The sequence below is a fragment of the Cajanus cajan genome, chromosome 2 (assembly GCF_000230855.2).
Source record: "Cajanus cajan strain Asha chromosome 2, NIPB_CcT2T_4, whole genome shotgun sequence".
NCBI classification, from domain to species: Eukaryota; Viridiplantae; Streptophyta; class Magnoliopsida; order Fabales; family Fabaceae; genus Cajanus; species Cajanus cajan.
Window position 1 is genome coordinate 57,107,719 of NC_138518.1, and position 26,298 is coordinate 57,134,016.

The window sequence follows — 26,298 nt, forward strand, 5'->3', positions numbered from 1 at the left end:
TTAGCAGGTGCTGACAACAAACTGACTAGACTAATTGTGCCAGTTACTTGTTGAGTAGATTGTTTTCTCTAAACATCAAGTTCAACTAATCAAAATCTGTATTGGCTTAAATTGCATGTATGTTATATAGACATACAACTATAATCGTGACATTTTCCCAATCACAAATAAAAGTCGTTAATTTCCATTCTTCCAATTCTTTAATTTAAATTATGTTCTTCGCATACAAAGAAAATGTATTCCTCAATTGGGCAACATATAGCGTGTGTAGATAATGTATTATGGTCTTGGCCAGAAGGCATGTTCAATGTAATTGAATGCATACAACACTTCCATTTTAAATAAATGTTTTAATATTTTAAGATTTAGACACATAAGTATTTACTTTATGATGTGTAAATAAAGAGAATAAAATATTTTTATCCTAAAATATTCTTCAAATATTGATTTATGTATATGTAGGAATAAAAAAATTCTTCGATTTCTTAATTTTAAGATATTTTTACAAAGTTTTGTATTATACAATTATTCAATCACAACATGATTAATACACTTATAAGTTTATTGATTTTTATTATAATTACTTAAAAAGTCATCGTAGCATAATATTTTTAATGCATTGGAAGTGTAAAGCTACGTAAAATGATGGTACATTAAATTAATTAAATAATAATTACAAACATTGTTCTAAAAAAATGTTGAATAATTAATACATATATCAAATAAATTTTCTATGAGGAATCTCATTTCAGTATATAGGAATCTCATTCCTAAAAGAATAATTTAATTGGAGATGCAAGATATTTTCTTACACCAAACCTTAATTTAAGGAAATATACATTTCTTAACAAAAAGATGTTAAATCTATTTAAATTGATATTGTAACATCATTTTACTCCCACACTTTTATAATTTTATAATGAAAATGTATTTCCTTAGAAAATATTAAATAAAACAAGTTTCTATACTATAGTGTTGTAATTATTTACAAGAAAAATATAAGTTATTGGATAATTTTTTACGATATAAATTTGTTGAAAATTTTACATTTCTGACGAAAAAAAAATTGTAGAAAAAGTTATATTAACGACGGATAATTTATAACGGATATAAATTTTTCGAAAAATCTATATTTCTGATGGATTTTATTAACGAAAAATTTTCGACAGATACAAATTTGTCAGAAAATTTATATTTTCAACGAATATATCCGTCAGTAATTTCCAACAGATACAAATTTGTCAACAAATTTATATTTTAGATAGAAAAAAATTCTTAGGAAAAGTTATATTATCAACGGAATATTTTTGACAAATTTATATCTATCGAAAATATAAGAATTTCTAATGATATTTTTTGACATATGCTTACGACAAAATTTTTCAACGAAATGTTACTAATGGATAATAATTTGTCAAAAATTTGATCTGTCAAAAATATTTAATAATCTATCCAAAATTGCATTCATCGAAAATGTTTAATATTTCGTTCGGTAATAATAAAGATGATTAAAATTGATAATCATATATTATAAAAGATCAATAAAATTTTAAACATCTACATATATACATATACATATATATATATATATATATATATATATATATTCTAATAAATTATTATCTAAAAAAGATTAGTAAATTATATATATATATATATAGAGAGAGAGAGAGAAGTGAATTTACTTCGTTCAATAACTCATAGTGTATGTTGAATTTCATCGATTCAACTTTTAAATTAAAATTTATTAAATTTTACTAATAATTAATATTGAAAAAAAATTGATTAGGTTTCGAATAAATTATTTGCTAACAATATAGTTGAAAAATTAATTATTTTAAATTATTTAACTAGAATATCTTATTGAAAATTTACTATGTAATCTTGATATTTTTTTATAACTAATATTTGATTTTAAATTTAATATGAAAATATTATGATATAATTAGCTAAGACTTTAAATTAATATTTTATTAATGATTGATAATTAGAAAATAAACTAACGATAAATACATTTTTTGAATTTTATATCTTAGATAATTTATTTAAAATGTTAAAATTTAATTTATAAATATGTAATAAATAAATATTTATAATTTTATAAATTATAAAAATAATATTTTAAAATATATAAAATATTATTTAAACTTTTAAATTTATAATAAATAATTAAATTGTATAATAATATTAATTTTAAATAGAAATAAATAGATTGTTAATTATAAAAATAAATATATATACAAATAAAGATTAATTAAATATAATATAATTATTATTGGTTAATATAATTAAATATAATTTAACTATTATATATATTATTATATTTTATAACACTTCAGGCACAACTGAATGAAAGGGATCCAGAGATAGTATAAGTATGAGATTGTATAGTTGAAGATGACTTAAAGGAATTAATTTGTACTACTTATACTAATAAGATGCATCTATTTTTCTGTAGCTTATCTCATTAGAACTCCACAATTAAGCGTGTTTAACTTAGAGTAATTTAGGGATTGGTGACCTTCTAAAAAGTTTCCCAGAAAGTGTGCAAGTAAGGACACGCTGAGAAGTGAAGTGTCGCGAAATGGAACCCTTAAGAGGTCAAATATGGGAGATGTTACATTAATAAATTTATTAAAATTAAACAAAAATTTTCCGATAGATTTATCCGTCGAAATCTCATAAAGATTTTCAAATTATACTTACGAAATATTTGTTGGTAATTTTTGACAGATATATTCATCGGTAATTTTCTGAAGGATATTTACTACAAAATCACATCAGAAATTTCTGACAAATTCTCTTTTTTCGACGAATATTCTTTTTTACCGACGGATTATGTTTGTGAGAAATTTACATTTTTCTTATAGTTCACATGTCTTAATTTTATTAAACAAAAACTGTTATTAAACAAATGGAAGAAAGGAAGGCATAAGTTCGTAACAAGCACAAATTGGCCTTTACAAAACCTCAAGAAAATTTAAAAAAAAATATTAAAAATAACTTTAAGTTTCAAGTTTAAAATAAACATAATATCCTCTAGCCCAAACATAACTCAATTGGGGACGCAAGATAGTTTCTTACACCAAGTGTTAATTTAAGAAAATGCACATTTCTTAACAGATGATTTTAAATCTATTCAAATTGATATGGCAAAAAAGACATTTCTTGGAATAATTTTTTTTATTAATGCTTAAAATGAAATGACTATAAATTACTTTTTTTTGATAAAGATAGTAAAAATTACAAACATGGTCACAATAGTGATTAAACTTAAATTTTTATGTTTCGACTATTCAAACCGCTTCTCCAACCACACTAGTGTAATCCTAGTGGTTTTAATAACAATAGATTACTTAATTATTCTTAAAAGGTTAAAATAAATAATAATATTTTATAAAAATAAATAAATATTACTTTAATTCCGCAAGGTAAATAAATTAAACAAAGTGAAACACCCTAAATGAGAAATAGGAATGAAAAAACATGCAATTAAAGAGAAGTACTTAACTAATTGATAAAAAGAAGAAGAAGAAAAAATTGTTGATAAAAAAAAGTTATTGTTATATCATATACGCAAAATTTAATTAATGCATTCCTTTTTTAATTATTAAAATTATTTAATTAAATATACTTAACACTACATGTATGATAGTCCATAATAGAGTGCCACATCTCATGAATTATCATTTAAAAAAATTTCCACAAATCACACAAAGGCATGCACACATTGATTCTAAAAGTAAAACAAGGTTAGTATTGGCTACACTTCTCAAGGATAAGGATTAAAGCAGTTATAGTAAATTTTGTCCAAATTTGAAACATACTTATCCATATCCTTACTATAATTACATATAATAGTTGGTTAATTCAAACTTGACGATGATGAGTTTACTAATTGATTACCAATAAACCGTGTATCAATATATTTATTGATTTTTATTATAATTACTTAAAAGGTCATCCTAGTAAGATTTTTTTTATAATAATCACCTTAATAGTCATACCTAACATCATTTCTAAAGTATTAAAAATGTAAAATTACATAAATACAGTACATGAAATTAATTGAACACTAATTACAAACATTATTTGAGGAAAATTTGAATAATAAATAAATAAATATGTCAAATAAATCTTTGATTAAAGAATCTCATTTCAATATATGAATCTCATTTATAAAAGTTGGGGATGCGAGATACTTTCTTACACCAAATATTAGTTTAAGAAAATATATATTTCTTAACAAAATATGTTAAATCTATTCAAACTGATATAGTAAAAGTACATTTTGTGGATCAATTTATTTATTAAAGTTTAAAATTAAATACTATAGATTACCTTTTTTTGTAAAGAAATGAAGGATTAGAAAGATGATCGCAATGGTGATCATACCTAGATCTTCATGCTTCGATTACCTTAACCACTAGGATAATCCTAGTGGTGTGAATAACAATAGATTACTTAATAATTCTTACAAGGTTCAAAAAGATAATAATATTTTATAAAAAATAAATATTACTTTCATTCTTCACGACAAATAAATTAAATAAAGTGAAACACCCAAAATGAAAAATTAGGAAAAAGAACTTGCAATTAGAGATAAGTACTTAACTAGATAAAAAAAAACAATGTTTTCTTAATGTTAATTGGAATTGAATATAAAATAAAAAAAGTTGATGATAAAAAATGTTATTGCCATATAAAAATAAGAGATTCAATCAATGCATTTCATTTGTAATTTTTAGAAACATTTAATTAAATATACTTAAGGATGCATGTCAAATATAAAAGCTCATCATAGAGTGTCACGTCTCACAACTTATCATTTACAATAACAACCTCAGCAAATCACACACAAGCATGTACACATTGATTTCAAAAGTGAAACAAGGTTGGTATAAGTCACACTTGTCAAAAATAAGGATTAAAGGATATAAAGTAAATTTTGTCCATATTTAGAATATGATTATCCATATCTTTACTATAATTATCAACTAATAGTAGTTGATTTATTTAAAGATGATGACAACAAGTTTATTGATTAATTATCAATAAACTTTGTATTGATAAATTTCGTAATTTTTTTTAATTACTTAAAAAGTCATCCTAGTACGATATTTTTTAAAATAATCACCTCAATAGTCATATCTAGCATCTTCTGTAATGTATTGGAAGTATAAAATACGTAAAATTAATTGAACACTAATTAAAAACATTATCTTGGAAAAGTTGAATAATAAATAAATATATCAAATGAATCTGGTAAAAAAAAGTCCCATTTCAGCATATGAACCTCCTTTTTAAAAGAATAATTTAATTGAGGATGCAGGATACTTTCATACACCAAATATTAATTTAAGGAAATGTACATTTCTTAACAAAAGAAGTTAAATATATTCAAATTGATATGGCAAAAAGTAGGATTGAATCAATTTGATGAACCCAACAATCCTAATCGAACCAATTAATGGTTTATATATATTTTTTGTTTGGGTCCAATCCAAACCAAACCAATTAAACTAAATGTTGGTTGGTTTGGGTATCAGATTTACATATTTAAAATTCGAACCAACCCAAATCAAACTATTAATTTATATATTATTATTTTTACATTTTATTTGGTTAATAATTAATATGTATGTATCATTTTGATTATTTTGAAGACGTTTTTTGTGTTATAATATGTAAAAGAAATTATTCCTTTTTTTTAATATTTAAAAAAACCAAGAAGAACTACATTATAATATATAGTGTTATTTTTACACATTGTAATGCATTTGAAATCTTTAAGTAGATTATGAAAGGAACTATATTGCAAAACTATCAATTTATTTTTGACAATATGTTTCATTTAGCTTATTTTGAAGACATTTTTTGTGTTATAATATGTAAAAGAAAAAAAAACTATTCCTTTTTTCAAATACTTAAAGAAACCAAGAAAAACTACATTATAATATATATATAGTTTTATTTTTACATTTTTTAATGCATTTGAAATCTTTTAGTAGACTAAGAAAGAAACCAAGAGGAACTATATTGCAAATCTATCAATTTAGTTAATTTTTGATAATATGTCAATTCATTTAATGTTGAAAATCTATTTACTTTGAGAAAAAAAATATTTTTTAATTTAATTCTTTAAAAAAATGGATATTAGATGACTCAAATTGAACCAATCCAATAAAAAATTGATTGGTTCAATTCAAGTTAAGCAAAAAATATATATGAAATTTGAACCAATTCAAACTAAACAAATTTAATTGGTTCAAATTGAATTTTCACTTAAGCTCGAACCAATCCGATCCGTAAACACTCCTAACAAAAAGACATTTTATGGAACAATTTATTTATTAAAATTTAAAATTGAATAACTATAGATTACTTTATTTTTTAGTACAATAGAAAGGATTAGAAATATGTGCGCAATGGTGATCAAACCTAAACCATAGTTCCACTATTCTAACCCCTTCCCCCCGATCACTAGGATAATCCTAGTCATGTGAATAATAATATATTACTTAATCATTCTTAGAAGATTCAAATACATAATAATATTTTATGAATAATAAATATTATTTTAATTTGTCAAGACAAATAAATTAAACAAAGTGAAACACCCAAAATAAAAAATTGAAAAAAAGAATACTTGCAATTATAGATAAGTACTTAACTAGAAGATAAGAAGAAGAAAAAAATAGTGTTTTGCTATTTTTAATTGGACTTAAATATAGAAGGAAAAAAATTGATTATTAAAAAAGTTATTGTCATATAAAATCAAGAAATTCAATCAATGCGATCCATTTTTAATTTTTTAAAATATTTAACTAAATATATTTAACATACATATAAAATACAAAGGTCTATCATAGTGTGTTACATCTCACAACTTATCATTTACAATAACTTTGGTAAATCACACACAAGCATGTATACATTGATTTCAAAAGTAAAACAAGGTTGGTATAAATCACACTTCTCAAAAATAACAATGAAAGGACTTCAAGTAAATTTTGTCCATATTTAAAATGTGTTTATCCATATCTTTACTATAGTTATACTATAATTATCAACTAATAGTAGTTAATTTATTTGAACATAAGACGATAAGTTTATTGCTTAATTATCAATAAACTTTTTATTGATAAGTTTTTAATATATAATTTTTGAATTACTTAAAAATTCATCCTATCATGATATTTTTTTTATAATAATCACCTTAATAGTCATACTTACCTAGTATCATCTATAATGTATTAAAAGTATAAAAATACGTAAAATGAAAGTACATGAAATTAATTAAACATTAATTACAAATAATCTTGGGAAAAAATTGAATAATAAATAAGGAATCTCATTCCAATATATGAATCTCCTTTTTAAAATAATAACTTAATTAGAAATGCAAGATATTTTCTTATACCAAATGTTAATTTAAGGAAATGTGCATTTCTTAGTAAAAGATGTTAAATATATTCAAATTGATATGGCAAAAGGACATTTTTGGGACTAAGTTTTTTTTATTAAAGTTTAAAATAAAATAACTATAAATTACCTTTTATTAGTAAAAATAGGAAAGATTACAAAAATAGTCACACTAGTAATCAAATATAGATCCCCATGTTTTTACTACCCCAACTCATTTTCCCAATCATTAGGATAATCTTAGTGATTTGAATAATAATATATTACTTAATCATTCTTACAAGGTTCAAATAGATAATAATATTTTATAAAAAAAATATTATTTTAATTCCTCAAGGAAAAAAAATAAGCAAAGTAAAACACCCAAAATGAAAAATGAGAAAAAAAAATTGCAATTAGAGAGAAGCACTTAACTAGATAAGAAGAAGAAGAAAAAAATATATTATTTTCCTAATGTTAGTTAGAGTCAAATATAATAGAAAAAATTTGTTGATAAAATAAAAGGTTATTGTTATTTCAAAAATCTAAAGTTCAATCAATGCATTCCATTTGTAATATTTAAAAACATTTAATTAATTATACTTAATACTATATATCAAATACAAAAGTTTATCATAGAGTGTCACATCTCACAACTTGTCATTTACAATAAGCTCTACAAATTACATTCAAGCATGCATACATTGATTTCAAAAGTACAACAAGATTGATATAGGTAACACTTCTCAAAAATAAAGATTAAAAAAGTTAAAGTAACCTTTGTTCATATTTAAAATGTGCTTATCCGTATATTTATTATAATTAACAACTAATACTATTGGATTGATTTGAACATGATGGCAATAAGTTTTTTTATTAATTATCAATAAATTTTGTATTAATAACTTTATTGATTTTTATTATTATTACTTAAAAAAGTCCTCCAAACATGATTTTCTTATAATAATCACCTTAATAGTTATACCTAACATCATCTCTAATGTATTGGAAGTGTAAAATTACATCAAATAACAATACATGAAATTAATTGAACACTAATTATAAACATTATTCTAGAAAAAGTTGAATAATAAATAAATATATCAAATAAATTTTCCATAAGGAATTTCATTTCAATATATGAATCTCCTTTTTTAAAAGAATAACTTAATTGAAAATGCAAAATACTTTCTTACACCAAATGTTAATTTAAGGAAATGTACATTTCTTAGCAAAAGATAGTAATTATATTCAAATGTATATGGAAAAATGATATTTATTGGACTAAGTTTATTTTATTAAAGTTTAAAATGAAATAACTATAGATTACTTTTTTTAAGGTAAAGATGGGAATAATTACAAAAATGACCTTAATGGTGATCAAATATAGGTCTTTATGCATCTTCTACTTCAACTCTTTTCCCCTCAACCATTAAGATAATTTTAGTGATTTGAATAACAAGAAATTATTTAATCATTCTTATGAGGTTCAAATAGAAAAAATATTTTACAAAAAAAATAAATATTACCTTAATTTCTCAAGGTAAAAAAACTTAAACAAAGTAAACACCCAAAATGAAAAATAAGAGAGAGAAAAACTTGCAATTAGAGAAAAGTAATTAACTAAATAGGAAGATGAAAAAAATAGTGATTTATTAATTTTAATTGGAGCTAGATATTGAAGAAGAAAATTTAATAAAAAATTTATTATTATATCAAAAACAGAAAATTCATTCAATGTGTTCCTTTTGTAATTATTAAAAACATTTAAATAAATATACCTAATAAAAGCCATAAAGTATCACGTCTCATGACTTATCATTTACAACAACCTCAACAAATCACTTAAGCATGGACATACTAATTTCAAAAGTACAAGGTTGGTATAGACCACACTTCTTAAGGATAAGGATTAATAGAGTTAAGTAAATTTTGTCCATATTTGGAACGTGCTTATCCATTCTTACATATCTTTACTATGATTACAAACTAATAGTAGTTGATTAATTCAAAGATGATGATGATAAGAACAACTTTGTTCTTCATTAGCTATTATAACTTGCTAATGTTGCTATAAAACCTTGGTGTTTATTTCATATAGGCAATAACAAAGATTTAATTGTCATACATGTTTGCAATGGGTTCCTCATCTTGGATCAGGATTCTCTTTTTAAGCCTGACAACATTATGCTCATGCTTTGCCACGGAGGTCACATATGATGCAAATGCTCTCATTATTAATGGAGAAAGACGTCTTATTTTTTCTGGTGCTGTCCATTATCCACGAAGCACCGTAGAGATGTGGCCAGACATTATTCAAAAGGCCAAGGATGGAGGCCTTGATGCCATTGAAAGTTACATATTTTGGAATCGTCATGAGCCTGTTCGACGTGAATACAATTTCTCAGGAAATTTGGATTTTATCCATTTTTTCAAGCTAGTCCAAGAGGCTGGTTTGTATGCCCTTTTAAGAATTGGTCCTTATGTTTGTGCAGAATGGAACTATGGAGGCTTTCCATTGTGGCTACACAATATGCCAGGGATTGAGCTAAGAACAGATAACTCAATCTACAAGAATGAAATGCAAATTTTCACTACAAAGATTGTGGACATGGTTAAAGAAGCAAATTTGTTTGCATCGCAAGGAGGACCCATTATTCTTGCTCAAATTGAGAATGAATATGGAAACATCATGCAAGGTTACGGAGATGCGGGAAAATCATATATCAAATGGTGCGCGCAAATGGCTGTAGCACAAAATATTGGTGTTCCATGGATCATGTGTCAACAACCTGATGCTCCCCAACCTATGATCAATACTTGCAACGGGTTCTACTGTGACAATTTTCAACCCAATAACCCCAAGAGTCCCAAAATGTTCACTGAAAATTGGATTGGATGGTTCCAAACATGGGGTGAGAGGGTTCCCCATAGAAGTGCAGAAGATTCAGCTTTCTCTGTTGCACACTTCTTCCAAAATGGTGGTGTACTCAATAACTACTACATGTACCATGGAGGAACCAACTTTGGTCGAACAGCAGGAGGCCCATATATCACAACATCTTATAACTATGATGCCCCACTTGATGAGTATGGGAATTTGAATCAACCCAAATGGGGGCATCTTAAGCAACTTCATGCAGCAATAAAATTGGGGGAAAAGATCCTCACTAATTCAACAAGGAGTGACAAGGATTTAGGCAATGCAGTCACACTAACAACATACACAAGTGTTGGTGGGTCAAGGTTTTGTTTCCTTTCTAATACAAATAATAACACAAATGCAAATGTTGACTTACAACAAGATGGTAAATACTTTATCCCTGCTTGGTCCGTGACAATTCTTGCCGGTTGCAACAAAGAAGTCTTCAATACCGCAAAGGTTAATAGCCAAACCTCAATAATGGTGAAAAAGAGTGATGATGCTACTACTAAGCTAACTTGGGTGTGGACATTGGAGCGAAAGAAAGATACCTTACATGGAAATGGCGATTTCAACGCAAACCAGCTTCTTGAGCAAAAAGAACTAACTTTGGATGTTAGTGACTACTTGTGGTACATGACCAACGTCGATATCAATGACACCTCCATTTGGAGCAATGCAACTCTTCGTGTGGACACCATGGGTCACACGCTCCATGCTTATGTTAATAGGAGGTATGTTGGATACAAATTTAGCCAGGAAAGAAGTAACTTCACGTACGAGAATCAAGTCCCTTTAAAGAATGGAACAAACACCATAGCTTTACTTAGTGCCACAGTTGGGCTTGCAAATTACGGTGCAAGGTTCGATAAGATAAAGACTGGTATAGCAGGTGGTCTTGTTCAATTAATTGGGAAGAACAATGTGACTATGGATTTGTCAACCAATCTTTGGTCCTACAAGATTGGTTTGAATGGTGAAAGAAAACGTCTTTATGATCTACAACCACACATTGGTGTATCATGGCACGCTAATTCATCATATCCTATTAGTAGACCAATGACTTGGTATAAAGCTGACTTTGAAGCTCCTTATGGAAAAAATCCTGTGGTGGTGGACTTGCAAGGGTTGGGTAAAGGACATGCTTGGGTGAATGGGCATAGCATTGGTCGTTATTGGCCTTCTTGGATTACAGCTACAAATGGATGCAATGACACTTGTGACTACCACGGAAAATACACAGCAGAAAATTGCAACACCAACTGTGGCAATCCATCACAAAGGTGGTACCATGTGCCAAGGTCGTTCTTAAACAATGATAAGAACACATTGGTTTTGTTTGAAGAGATAGGTGGAAACCCTCAAAATGTTTCTTTCCAAACAGTCACAACAGGAACAATTTGTGCTCATGTCTATGAGGGTGCGTTGTTAGAGTTATCATGCCAAGGTGGACAAGTAATCTCACAAATCCAATTTGCTAGCTTTGGAAACCCACAAGGAAAGTGTGGCTCTTTTAAGCTGGGCTCTTGGGAAGCTACTAATAGTCGGTCTGTGGTGGAAACAGCATGCATAGGAAAACCTAGTTGTGGATTTGCAGTGACAAAAGAAGCATTTGGTGTAACAGGTATTGCCAATGACCTGACTAGACTAGCTGTGCAAGTGACTTGTTGACTCGATTATTTTTTCTAAAGAAGTTGAACCAACCGAAATCCATATATGCTTAAATTACATGTATGTTATATAGACATACAACTACAATTGTGACACTTTTCCAATCAAAAATAAAAGTGTCATTATTTTTTTTTGTTCTTCCAATTCTTTACAATAAAATTTACATTTTCTTGCATACAAAAAAAATGTATTCTTCAATTGGACAACATATCAATGTGGTAATTAAAATTTTGGATCAAATCACATATAAGAATAATGTTTGATTTTATTATATATATATATATATAATATATATATATATAGGAAGAGAGAGAGATTCACTTACTCTAAGAATAAATATACTTACACTTACTTTATTTAACAACGCATGTTTTATATCAAATTTCGATGATTCAATCATTGAATTAAAATTTCTTAGTGTATAAATCAAGTATGCAAATTTAAAAAAAAAAATAGAAAATAATTTGATACTCTATTTTATTCATTCGAATTAATGTATAAAATATTTTTATATTTATCCATCATTTTAAATTAATGAAATAGATTATCAAATAGTTTTTAAATTTTTTAAAAATTTGCGAACTTGATCTCTACATTAAAAAAATTAATTTAATGATTAAATATTTAAAATTTAATATAAATTATAAATTATTAAATAAAATAATGATGATAAATAAATAATGTATGTTTTTCAAGAAGCTATGGTCAATTTAATTTAATGCACATAACAGTGCCGTTTTCAATAAATGATTTAATGTTTTAAGAATGTGACATATAATTATTTAATTATGATGTGTAAATAAAGAGAATAAATTTTTTTTTTTTATCCTAAGAAATTCTTTCAAATATTAATTTATGTATAAATGGGAATATAAAAATTCTTGTGAAAAGTGATGGTAAGTTAGTGATCTTTCTTATCATGATTAATTTTAAGATTTTTTTTAAATACACTGATATTGTAAAAAAACAATTTAATTATACTATCATTCAAACAGAGTATTGTGCATCGATAAGTTTGTTTTTTTTTTTAATTACTTAAAATGTCATCCTAGCACGATTTTTTATATAACAATCACCTTAATAGTCATGCTAAACAGCATTTCTAATGTATTGGAAACGTAAAATTACTTAAAATAGCATACATGAAATTAATTGAAAACTAATTACTGAAATTATTATGGAAAAGGTTGAATAATAAATAAATATATTAAATAAACTTTCAATAAAGAAACTCATTTCACAATATGAATCTCGTTTTCAAAAAAAATAACTTAGTTGGGGTCCTTGGGGATGTATGTTAAGAAAATTTATATTTCTTAACAAAAGATGTTAAATCTATTCAAATTAATATGGAAAAATGACATTTTTGGACTAATTTTTTTATTAAAGTTTAAAATGAAATAATTATAAATTACTTTTTGTATAAAAATAATAAAGATTACAAAGATGATCACAATAGTAATCAAACCTTAATCTTCATATTTCTATTATTGTAACCCCTTTCCATCAACCACTAAAGTAATTATAATGATTTAAATGACATTAGTTTACTTTACAAGATTCAAATAGATAATAATCTTTTATCAATATATATATATATATATATATATATATATATATATATATATATATACTTTAATTCCTCATAGTAATAAAATCAAACAAACTAAAACTACCAAAATGAAAAATATGATGAAAAAAAACTTCCAATAAAAGAATACTTAAATAATAAGAAGAAAACGAAGAGTATTTTTTATTGATAATGATAGAGGTGAGCATGGATCGTACTTATCTTTATATAACTCATCCTAATTTCTTGTTTAAATAATTTTTTAAGCTTAAACTCAACACAATCAAAACTCAAAAATATATGAAACATATCATGTTGACTCAACTTTATTATACTATGTTAATTTTAACATTATATATAATTAAATCATAAAATAAAAAAAGTATAAAACTTAAATTAAAGTATAATTTATGATATATTTTAAGATAAATAATGATATTATAAATATAATATTGAGTTATAAAATTTAATAATTTTTAATATTAATGTACAATAATTCAAAAGAACTTATACTTTATAAGAAAACATTATAGGTCAAATTAAGTTGGAGAGTCCAAAACGTAACCCAAATTCATCTTGAATATGCACCCAAACTATTTTCAAAATCTAAATCCGTCAAAATAAACCTGAGTCGAATCGAGTTGAGTTACGCAATAATGATATAAAGTGTTATGATAACAAATAGTGAGTGGTAGATAGTGCTGCTCGTGGTAAATTAATGATAAATGTATTTACCTAAAACTATCACAAAAGTCACACATGAAAATCTTTTCTTGATTCAAAATGCTGTCATAATATTAGTTTACACAAGTTATGACATACAATATTTGCTTATTAAGTAAGAAGTCGATATATATATTAAAAAAAATTGCCACTAAATGTATGATCAGATCCGGACTTCTATGCCTTCCTTCAACAGATGCTCTTTTACCGACTGAATAGGAACCTGCAATTGACGGAAAACTCAAAATCACTTCCTCAATAATATCAAACTAATCACTCAGGAAATGGTTAATTTTCTATATTAATTAAATGTACAATTGTGCTTTTTATCTCTAATATCAAATCTACAATTTTAATCCTCTATTTTTAATTCCACAATTTTAACCTCCCAATTTTATAAAATCTACTATTTTGATATTCTAATCCAATATTCATCCATTTAGTGTTAAAATTATAACATTAATTATAATCTAACATTAAATAAATAACACAATTACTAATATTTAATAATAATTAGATCAAATTGTATTTTTAGTTCTTATTTTCATCTCATTTTCACCTCATTTTATAACTTTTGAGATAATAAGAAATAAAAATAAAATTTAGCCTAAATATTATTAAATTTTGATTTCATATCATACTTAATATCATATCATAATTTTTTTGCTAAGCAAAATTGAATTAAATAAGAGGAATACAAGGAGTACTCCAACCCATATACACAACATAACCAAAGTAAGTAGTGGACCTCTGACATCAAGAGGTGTTTAATGAAAACAACACAATAAATACATACCTCCTAAAATCAATTTGCAATCATCAAACAATAAAAAACATTACACCAATAGGTGGAACAACCAAACTAGCAATCCAAAAAAAGACTATCAACTATAAAGTGAAACTAATCACCATTGTTAAAAGCATTGCCGCAACTAAGTCAAAATCACACACCCAGATTGCAATAATCACCATCAAAATCACTTAATAAAAATTAAGGCATATGAAAGGTGACTCAGCCCAAGAAGAAAATGAGTATGAAAGAATTATCTCTCACTTTTATCCATTTTCAAGTGCCTAGTTTTACCATTTCAAGCACATCTAAAATAGATAGCAATATCATATCATAATTAACATTGCAATTTTAACAATTAATAGATAGATGAATATTTGATAAGGGAACCAAAATTATAAATTTTATAAAATTAGAAGTTTAAAATTGCAAAATTAAAAATAGGGACCAAAATAACATATTTCATTTTATAAAGGGATCGAAAGTATAATTTAACCTTAAGTAAATTACTCCCTCGAGGCTTTATTATAAAGCAATTTTAACAAACTCACATGAACCAATATAAGCAATTATGTTAGTTGATTATATTGGATTTATAAAACAAAACCATGATATACAAATTTTACCCTTCTTACTTATCATTAAATTTTTATGGGACGGGTGAAAAGACTACTCTATTACAATGCTTATGCATCAATACCAATAAAATTGTTAAATGGTAATTGTAAAGTTTAGAAGGTGGAAGAACATTTATTTCTTAAATTATCTTCTCATTATTAAACAATAAGAAGCACATGTTCTCAATATATTTAATAGGAACAAAAAGATTAAAAAAAATAAATTAATATTTTATAAAAATTGTAAAGTGCATTATTAAAAAAAATCACCATTTACTTCTAAATTGTGGCTTATGATAAGTATTCTAATAAGGATACGAAGGAATAGTAGTTATGACACATTAATTATATCAAATTAATTACATATAGATATGACACATTGACTAAACCAGCAATTGTAATGTATCATAGGCCCACTTGATAGTGCTACTCTTTTTAAGTAAGGTGTTCTTTTGAACCAAAAAATGTCTAATAATTTGGACATTATTACATAAACTTTAAAAATAAGTAGAATCTAGAAAGAAAGAAAAAAATAGTACTTTCTAGTTTCTAGGAAAGAAATAGTAGCTTCTCAAAGAAACACCAAAGAAACCATATCATAGTTTTTGTTTCAAAACATACTCTTGATACTAATAAATGAGAATCGATGAAATAATTGATCGGTGACAAATCATAGATATCAAATTAAAATCATTCTCCTCGGCATTAAGAAATTGAGAAAACAGAAGTAATACCTCCTTCCTGTGAAAAATGCCAGCAGCAAGTGCTGCTGATGCATTTGTTTTATTGAAAACCTCAGAAAAGTGTTCAGGAGCTCCAGCACCACTACTTGCGATCACAGGGATACTAACAGCATCTGATATCAACTTAATTAAATCAACATCAAATCCCTTCCCTTGACCTGAAACATTGACAAAAAATAATAAGAGATTATAATAAAACCAACATTTCAGATAAATTTCTCCATAAGTATTTATAAAAGAAGAAAATAAGAAAAAGAAATGAAATAAACTTTTATAAATTAAAATTAACTTGTACATAAGATAAAGTCAGTTTTTTTGACAAGCTAGAATCATTTAGCTTCTTCAAAAAACTGATTATAATTTATGTATAAGCTATTTTTAACTTATAAGAAAAGCTTATTTTATTTTTCCTCCTACAAGTTTACAGAAAGGTTTACACAAACAGGACCATAATAAAATTAGCCCAAAAATCTACCATTTTTTTTTCATATAGAAAAATGTTTATAAGAGATAGAAAGGAAAGTACAAATAGAAGGAGAATAAGAGGTCATTCAAAATAGGAAAAATTAGACATAATAAAGAAGAAAAATCTCATTAATGCAACAAAACAACCCAATCTCTTTGCATGTAAGAAATAGCAACTCCCTGAAAAAGGTTGAAGAGATTAGATAAGAACCAAAGATATCATTTTTTATCCGTTCCACTTTTGATGACAAAACATTGCAAATAAGTCATTTTTATTTTTTAAAATTCATTGATGATGATGGTCTTCACAACAGTCAAACTTCTGCAAATAATGAACAATTTTAAAATAAATTAGAGAAAAAAGGTTGCTCTTAATGAAGAAAAAAAATAGTGAAATGTAGTTATAGGATAGAGAATTAGATTGACCATCACAATCGATGCAATTAAGTAGTATTTCTCCAGCACCAAGCTCTTCAACTGCTTTTGCTAGTTCATAAGCACCAATTTGTCTACCTTCTCGCCCTCCATTAACCTTACAATAAACACAAATACCGAGATAAGAAATAATACTACTACTTTTGTTCCTATATATATATAAGAAACATGGATCTAATTTTAAATATGTTAATTGGTAATTTCTTTTTATACCCTTAATTCATTAGATCACCCTAGATATATGCAGGATCACATTAATCATGTATTTACCCATAACCAATCTAACAGCTCTGCACACTAGTTATGGCTCTTTTAGCCTCTCTAGAAGTTGTCTCTCTAGTATTATCCATTATTTGATGTACAATATTTAAAATAAAAATAAAAATAAAAATAACAAGGATAAGAGATTTAGTTAAGTGGAAAACTGGACATGATAAAAAAATATGGAAAAAAGAGAAAATAAACTTACTGTACACTGATACCATGCATATTCTTCTCCATTTGGACCTGAAACCGATAAAAATAGTTTTGAATATTTTTATATTCAATATATTTCACATAAAAGAGCATCTTCTCTGTTTTACTTCCTAAATGCACTTCCAGAGCCTGTTATTGTAACTAAATTAGAGTAATGATACAACATACAAGTATAACACCTTATGAAACAACTCTTACAACATTTTCTATGTCAATTCCTCTCTATCACATCATTTACTATATTTTAAATTTCTCTCTCTCCTCTATTCCTCTCTCTCCGTTGTTCAAATTGTCGTGCATGTATCATTTCTCAAATAGAAATAGCAACAAATTACCCTGCTGCAGTCTTGGCCACATTTCCTCCCCCAAAAAAACAATCCTATTATTACATCAATAAAGAGTACTGTATACAACTCAATGTTATTAAATAACCATTATAAAGTGGAACAATCTCCTGGAAAATCATCATTTGCCATCCATTATTTGGCGTTTTATGGTGGCATCCATCATATCCACCATGACTGTCGTGCCATAAAGGTTTATGGTGGTCATGATGGATATGCCATTTTTTTAAAAAAATAATAATTAAAAAGAACATTTTAGGATTTCTGATCCGATTCGAGCCAACCCATTTTAAAGAAAATCCCAATCGCTACTGCCCCGAACTTAGAACACTGTTGCTCCCAACCCCAAATGTTACTGCCCTAGGGTTCTCTAAACCATCGTTCAACTTGGGGAACCTGAATCTCAGCGGCTCCTCACTCTACCAAACTTTGGGGTGAGGTTCAAAGCAGCTTTTTTTCCTTACTTCTTCCTCTTCACCTATTCAATGATTCTTCATCTGTTTTGTACTATTTGAGTTCTTGTTCTTCATCTTTTATTCTTCTTCATCTCCATCTATTTGAGTTCGTATTTCGTTCTAACATGGAAAATTACATTGAGGAAGATGAGGGGAATTAGGAGGATGATTAAAATTAAATTAGTAAAATGCGTTTTGTTGTCTTTCAACTTTTTTGTTGTGTTTTAATAAAGTTAGGAGACTTGAATGAATTATGATATTGTTGTTTTCATATTTAACTATTTAAGTTGATATTTTTTTGTTTTTAATTTATTTTTTCTGTTTGTTTTTTTTTTTGTTTTTGTATATAAATATTCTTTTTAGTCCATCATAGGCTGCTGTGTCATCTGCCGTATATTTATAAAGGATTTTTTGCTCACCACCATATACTGCTAACAGTTATCGATAACCTTGATGTAGCTTAATTTGTTAGGGGCAAATGGTGGAAACTCACAACAGAATCTAAAAACATACCCATAGTCCCCCATATTAAGTAATATGAATAACAGTTACACAAACGGAAATGGGGGAGAAAATGACAACAGAAGAAAAAAAATAAACAGAACATATTATAGGAAATCTCTACTTCAACTTCAAGTAATTACTAGGCATAATTCTTTAGGACCGCCTTAAAAGAGGCCAGATCTGTCTCTTGCATATTTTTCCAAAGAAAAATGTTCCACATATTTATTAAAGTAAGAATTTAGATAATTCAGAGGCATAAAATATAAAATAAAGGAAAAGAAAAAAGAAAGATCTTCACCTAGACTTGAAACCCTTACGGTCTTTAATTGCACATCATTAGGATCCTTTATATACACTCTACGGGGATCAATACTAACAACCACTGCCTGAAAATTGAAAATTAATTAGAATGAGAATTGAATCTATACATGCATGCATCAGTCACACATACCGATAACCATGTATTGAAGAATCATGCCAATTCATTTATAAATCACTTCAGCAAAGAGGTTCTTTAGTATCTCCCTGAAGAAGAAACTATAACAGGTAAATAATTGGTCCGTTTTCATCTGCTTTGGATTAATATAATCTAGGTTTAACTAATCATTTGGTTCCTATAAATTATCTCACCTTTGCATTTTAGTTATGATTCCTAGAAACTCTACGTTTTAGTCCCTACACAAACATATTTTTATGTTTTAGTCCGTGCACAAACAAAACAAAAAGAAAAAAATTGCTCATATAGGGACTAAAATGCAGTGTGAACAAGTCGTAGGGACCAAATGCTTAATTATACCTATAATCTATTATCAATAGGCACTTAACTCAAAAATAATTAATACTAGACTACAATGGGATTTCCTAGGTCCAATTTGAATTTATTGATTATTTAACAAATTTACTATCCCTATACGTAAGAGGATATTGCATGTACCTCAGTTTCTTTAAAAAAATTATAAAAAAAAAAAAAAACTTATCCCAACTATCAAACCAAGCTACCCATTATAGCTTTGTTAACCATATATTCCATGCATCTCAATAAAGCTGGTTGCCAAATGGTGTACAACATTTCTAATTTTTGAATAGTGATTATGCCCAAGACAAGCAGTTACCTGGTTGCATCAAACACATTATAACTTCTCGTTTTACATGAAGAATTGTAGCATAAAATATTTAAAATTTACCCTTCTTATGATTTTCATAAGTTAAATACTTTTCTTATTTTAAAGATAGGTTAAAAATTAAGATAATTCTGAACATCCAAACTACAAATAGAACTCATTAGGCATATTCAAATCACCTATTGTATTCAATGTATTAAAATACCATTATAATCAGGAGAAACTAGGTGTAACAGGCCAAACTAGTATAAAAACCATTTACAAATAATTCATCATTATTAAAATAATATTTGTAATAAAACCTGATAGGCAACATAATACATTACTTTGAAAGAACATGAAAATAATTCAGGTCAGTTATTTTATAAAAATGGGGGAAAAAGGTTTACCTGACTACTTTATAATTTAGATCAAGTACACATCGATGCATGGATAGGAAAACAGAGCAGGCATAACTATCAGCTGTTAGTTTACCTGATTCCCATAAACTCTTGATATCTGCTCCAAGCTGGTCTTCCCAGTCTTCACCTAAATGTGACAGTCATAGAAACATCAGAAGAGACACATATATTGGTATTTTAATAGAAACAAGCAATGGGTTGAATTCCGTACTCCGGTTCTTATATATTCTTCTGCAGCATAAACTGCATCACTTCCAATGGAAATCTTATCAGCCCCAGACCTAAAATATTCTGAGGCAACTTCTAAACTAGAATAGTACCTGAGAATGTAATTGTTCAGATGAAAAAGCTTCAAAAATTCTGAAGGAACACAATGATAAAACTACAAAACTGGATAATTTTAATTGATAAAAAAAATGTGGCAAGAAAGTTAATGGCATAATCTCCATAATGATCAACAATAATACCTTCCATTGGAATCTGTGAAATCTCTAATTCCTCCCCCAACTGTTAAGGGTACAAAAACATTTTCTGATGTGTATTGCAATACCTATGAAACACATAGCAAGCATGAAACCAAAGGAACAGAGGATAAAATATAATCTAACCCCAACACAAAAACTTCCATTTTGGCACATTTACAAACCTGCAGCATTGGTAAATCACCGAGAGGGAAGTCACGAAATCCAGTAATGTTTAGAAAGCTGACCTGCACCCAATCTTTAAGTTTAGTTTAAAAGAAAAAGAATATGTTTCATAAAAAAAGAACAAATAGTCAAAAGCATACCTCATCAGCTCCATCTTTATAGTACTGTCCAGCAAGATCAACTGGCTTGCCAAGATTTCTAACCTAACAATTAAAATAGCATCATAAGATATTACACATACAGGTTTACTCTTTAATACTAAAAGTTAATGAGATGACAGTAAAAAAATAAAAAATGTCTACATGGTTCTTATATTGTATACATGTCCAGTGTTTTGACATATACTCTCTGAATTTTAAGCAAACTCAAAAAACATATAGTAAAAAAATGAGTATTATCTTTGATACCTCATTCTCTTCTGTATGTTCTCTTACATCATACTGATCTCCTTTGGTTACAACAAGGTCCCCCTTATCATTTGCTCTCACATCAAGACAAGCAATCACCTTAATAGACAAAGGTTTGGTTAGGAACCCAAAATAAATAATGAATACAAAGAGGCCAAGAATACATATTAATTTAGTTTTAAAGCACAAAAGGGCTTCCATGACTATTACCCTTTTTGCAAGTTTTGAAGCTTTGCCTTCTCCAAGCTTCTGTCTTCAAATGAATGTTACAAGTGGTTAGTCACCATATGTTAAAGCAAAATGAGTATAATAACTATGATGCAGAAGAAGTGCATAGAAAAGTATCAAGGACACCTTTGCCACATTTGACTTCGGATTCAAGAATCTTCTCAAAATAGAGAGACCAACATCTGAGAATATTATTTTCAGGAATCAGAACAAGAATAAGTCAGCACAAGAAAGCAAAAAATAAAATTAACATTTTGTTTTACCTAGAAAATAAAAATATCTCAAACGAATTACTGTATTTCCCCAAAGGAAGAGTGAAGTTTTCAGCCATTAAAAAGATTGGAAATGCAAAACTTATAAAAAATATCAGATACAAGTGGAAATTTTCAATTTGAATTTCCTATTTCTTTTTCAATTTTTCATTTAAATCTTTGTCAATTAATTGGAAACTAATATCATCCTTCAATTCTTTCTCTAAGGGAGCAGGGATTGTAAAAAAAAATAATGCATGCAAGTATACTACTTCAAATTTCAAGCTAATGAAGAATAGAAATTTTTAAAAAAAAATCGCAGCCTCCATGATTAAGGGTTCTGTATATTAGAGAGAGGGGGACAGAACCAAAGGATTGGGAAGGAAGATAAAACTTGCCTCCGCTTTTCTCAGGATGAAATTGAACTGCGTGCACATTCCCTCTTCTAATAGATGCTATAAATTTGTCACCATAGTCACAGGTGGAGGATATCCATTTATTGTTGTCATCTGACTGAGAAAATGAAACAACCCAGATTACTTAAACGCCTTAATGAAAATATACAGTAAGAATGTGATAGCCAAAGCAACAAGGAGATTTTCAAAGAAAAGTGGAGACATACAGGCATGGCACGATAAGAGTGCACAAAATAGAGATGGTGATTTCCAACATCATCCAAAATTCCCGAGTTTGATGTGATTTGTAAAGCATTCCAGCCAATATGTGGCACTCTAAAACCATTTGATGAGTCAAATCGCCCAACAGTTCCAGGTATTAAGCCAAGACCTTTTACTGATTCACAAGCATATTTGTCCATTCAATACTTTTATTAAAAGTGTAAATAAAAAGGTAATTTGCTATTATAGTGATCAGGAAATTAAGCTTTCAGTTAACCCAGAGAGCAATCTCTCCCACATTCTCCTTGTATGTTTGAGAAGCATGAAAAAAAAATTACTAGGCTACAGATTTAAACAAATGACTCAGTTCACTCTCAATGATTCTTTATGACCCAGTTATCCAAGTTAAGAAATCAATAGTCTGACAAAAAAACAACATTTGAGGGTGATGTGCATTGTCACGGCAAGTTCATAGCCAAATAATTTGATGGGTTGCATTTTCTTTGGTCTTCCTCTACCCAATTTAATCAGGCAGACTATCTTCCATTCAATCCCTTATTCTCGCTGTAGCCCCTATTGGTCTTTGTCATACATGACCAAATTACCATAAGCAAGTTTCTATCTTCTCAATAGGTGGTGCTACTCTAACTTCTCCAAGATACTTTGATTCAAAACCTTATATTTTCTCGTATCCACTCATTCACTAGTGAAGTACACTTCTTTTTTGGTTCTTGCAGCACTTCACTTCCCAACATCCACTACTTAATCACCAATCACCATATCATTAACCGTATAGTTGTTATAATTTATCTTCAAGTTTGATGACACTTGGCAATCACATATTATCCCTGAAATATATCTCCATTTCATCCAATTAGCTTGAATCAATCTTGAATGTCATCAATATTCCATTACTTCATTCGATGGACCTGAGGTAAACAAACCTATGAACTTATGGGATGATGCGATCCCAATTTTACCTCCAGACCATACTAACTTCTGTCTTACTAAACTTGCATTCCATAAACTTTGTCTTACACTTAAATAAATAAGGCATTGATTCCAAAGCTTCTCTTCATATCTCAAGTGTCTCGTCTCATAAACTATGTCTCTATCAGCTCCAAAAATATTCATTGAAGCACTATTTCAACTAGAGTTAATTTTAAGAAAATCTTACAGTACATGGTACACACTGAAAATAAGATATGAAGACAAAAGATTATCCTTTCATTAGCATTGGCCCAATCAAAAATATCTTTCAAATCTGGGATGAGAAGTGAATCATAGTTATACATTCATAAAATATTTTTAAAAAAATATTGAAACATATATAATATAGATTATTATTGATTTCTTTCATTTCACATCTACGTGGATGGAAATCTTGGCATCCATTTATGCTATAACATTAAAAATATATTCAGAGAAAAATCAAATTCAAAGGAATAAATATAACAAACTAAAGAAGACTTAAAACTTACCTGGTCCATTCTCCTCACTAGATTCAAAAAGTAGTTGAAGCCCAAGACAAATGCCCAAAAATGGGCGATCCTTTTCAATATATGAACATAGTGCTTCATCCATTCTGCAAAATGTATGATATTAGTTGAAAATTGATACTGAAACAATGAAAACAAATAAAGACATTTGGCTCAAGCTAAAATTCAGAGTACAATCATTCAAACAGCAAAACTAAAAATTGACTCAGAAAAACTCAGATGTATACATGACAACCCCTAGTTTAAAATCTGAACCAATAAATTCAGCAGAACTAAATAGACATCCAGACATTACCAAATTTAAAAGGCACCTCAGATGTACAAAATGAGTTTATTTTTACACATTGTAGTAAAAATCTGAAACAACCACCAATTTCTTCCAAATTGATTTCTCCCGAAATTTTATACCCCAATTCATCTTTCTTAGCAATTTATACAGTAGTTATAAACTCTGATAGATGACAGGAGTCTCAATTCAACTCATTTGTAATATACATTGCAAATTTTAATCAAAGAAAAGAGATCAACACTAGTATTGAATAATTTGAAAACAAGCAATGTCTTGTTTTGTGTTATCCTTCAATACCCTACTACTTTAACCCAGCAGTTATCACAAGCACAGCACTACTATACTACTACTAAATCATCAAAGAAAAATATTTAAAAACTAAACAAAATAAAATAATAATAAAAAATACCCAGTTTTGCTCAACACCTCCATGGCCGCAGCGAATGCTCCAACACCTGGAAAAACTAACCGATTTGCATTCAAAATATCTTCTGGAGTTTGCACCTAGCAAAAGAAAAAATAGCTTCAGATTCAAGACCACACAAAAAAAAAAAAAAGTAAAACAACCCCATTAGATAATGAGGCAAAAAGCTCACGTCTTTAATATCAAACCCTAGGAATCTGATAGCATTCCTGACACTCCGAACATTGCCAGCACCGTAATCAAGCAAAGTCACAACTGAAAAACAAGAGAAAATGAGAGGTTGCGGAACAAAACCAATACCCAGAAACGAAGAAAACAAAGTAGAAGATAAAAGGAGAAGATTTTTCCAAAAGGGTGTCTTGAGAACGAACCAGAATCCCCAGAAGAAGAGGAGGCGCGAACAGAGAAGTTTCTGGATTGTTTGGTATTGCCTAAATGGGAGAATCTCGCGGGTAGGAGTGGTTTGTTGCGAAGAGAGAAGAGAGAGGAAGAGGAAGCAGAAGAAGCAAATGGCGGCGCCTCCATTGTTGTTGTTGTTGTTGATTCTCCCGGAAAGGTTCACAGTTACAACACTGGTGTGGTGTTGAATGCCGTATGCTGAGTGATACTGATACAGATTACGGTGTCGTTTTGGCGTCTCAATCTTAGGTTGCAAGTTCTTCAATGTGCTCTCCAAACATTGAAAATCACGGGATGTTTTGTTTGCTTACTAAAAAGGAATATTTCATTACATTTTAATTATGGAAAACACACTTTTTATAGAAATAATCTGCATTGCATTTTAATTATGAAAAACGCTTTTTTATATATATAAATGATTTGGGATAATGGGAAGATAAATAATTCCACATGCTCAAGTGAGTTTGTCCATGGAGAAAAAGCGGTATAAGATGAATCATTCCACTCATGAGAAGGTGAAAGTTATTGGTGGTGAAAGTTCTCAGTGGGAATTAAGAATGGAAATAGGAGAGTTTTTAAATAGAGATTTAGGACATTTTATTTAAATTTTGATGTAGTTTGATCTATTTAATTAAAGGGGTTAAATTTAAATTTTTAAAAATTTATTTATTTAAAAAAAGTTAGGTTTTTTATATTAATTTTTTGTTTTTATTTTAAATTTTAATAATGATAGTAATAATAATAATATAATATACTATTTGTTAACAAAATTAAAATAAATAAACACTCACACACATATTTAAAAATAAATTTTTTTGTTATTTAAAATTTAATTTATTTAATATTATTAATATAAAATAGACTTTAAAGTGAGTTAATAAGTTAAATTAGATT

The 26,298-nt window shown here is 27.6% G+C and overlaps 2 protein-coding genes across 3 annotated transcripts; one reads left to right on the plus strand and one right to left on the minus strand.

The window, feature by feature from the left end:
* Positions 1-8,140: 8,140 nt before the first annotated feature.
* On the plus strand, positions 8,141-12,337 carry LOC109811304 (beta-galactosidase 7). The gene has a single exon (XM_020375003.3). The coding sequence runs from the start codon at positions 9,533-9,535 to the stop codon at positions 11,996-11,998; it is 2,466 nt and encodes an 821-aa protein (XP_020230592.1). The 5' UTR covers positions 8,141-9,532; the 3' UTR covers positions 11,999-12,337.
* Positions 12,338-14,279: 1,942 nt separating this feature from the next.
* On the minus strand, positions 14,280-25,722 carry AT-HF (HIS HF). Of its 2 annotated transcripts, XM_020374998.3 has the most exons (19): positions 25,377-25,717; positions 25,178-25,260; positions 24,991-25,085; positions 24,275-24,378; positions 22,799-22,968; positions 22,575-22,689; positions 22,052-22,107; positions 21,908-21,946; positions 21,698-21,796; positions 21,431-21,493; positions 21,290-21,352; positions 21,111-21,193; positions 20,855-20,963; positions 20,717-20,770; positions 19,420-19,507; positions 17,811-17,848; positions 17,333-17,438; positions 16,433-16,599; positions 14,280-14,514 (listed from the first exon to the last, which is right to left on the minus strand). In XM_020374998.3, exons 1-19 carry the CDS (start codon positions 25,528-25,530, stop codon positions 14,455-14,457), a joined length of 1,746 nt encoding a protein of 581 aa, XP_020230587.1. In that variant the 5' UTR covers positions 25,531-25,717; the 3' UTR covers positions 14,280-14,454. The 2 variants fall into 2 exon arrangements, with proteins under 2 accessions (XP_020230587.1, XP_029129793.1); XM_029273960.2 differs by lacking the exons at positions 14,280-14,514; positions 16,433-16,599 and adding an exon at positions 16,670-17,228 and having other exon boundaries at positions 25,377-25,722.
* Positions 25,723-26,298: the final 576 nt, after the last annotated feature.

Excerpts from the sequence above, each read along its gene's own strand:
- LOC109811304 (XM_020375003.3), top strand. The coding sequence starts at position 9,533 with ATGTTTGCAATGGGTTCCTCATCTTGGATCAGGATTCTCTTTTTAAGC.
- AT-HF (XM_020374998.3), bottom strand. The coding sequence starts at position 25,530 with ATGGAGGCGCCGCCATTTGCTTCTTCTGCTTCCTCTTCCTCTCTCTTC. Across the intron at positions 24,379-24,990 it reads GAGGTGTTGAGCAAAACTGG|AATGGATGAAGCACTATGTT; the intron begins GTATTTTTTATT and ends TACATTTTGCAG. Across the intron at positions 17,439-17,810 it reads ATGCATGGTATCAGTGTACA|GTTAATGGAGGGCGAGAAGG; the intron begins GTAAGTTTATTT and ends GTTTATTGTAAG.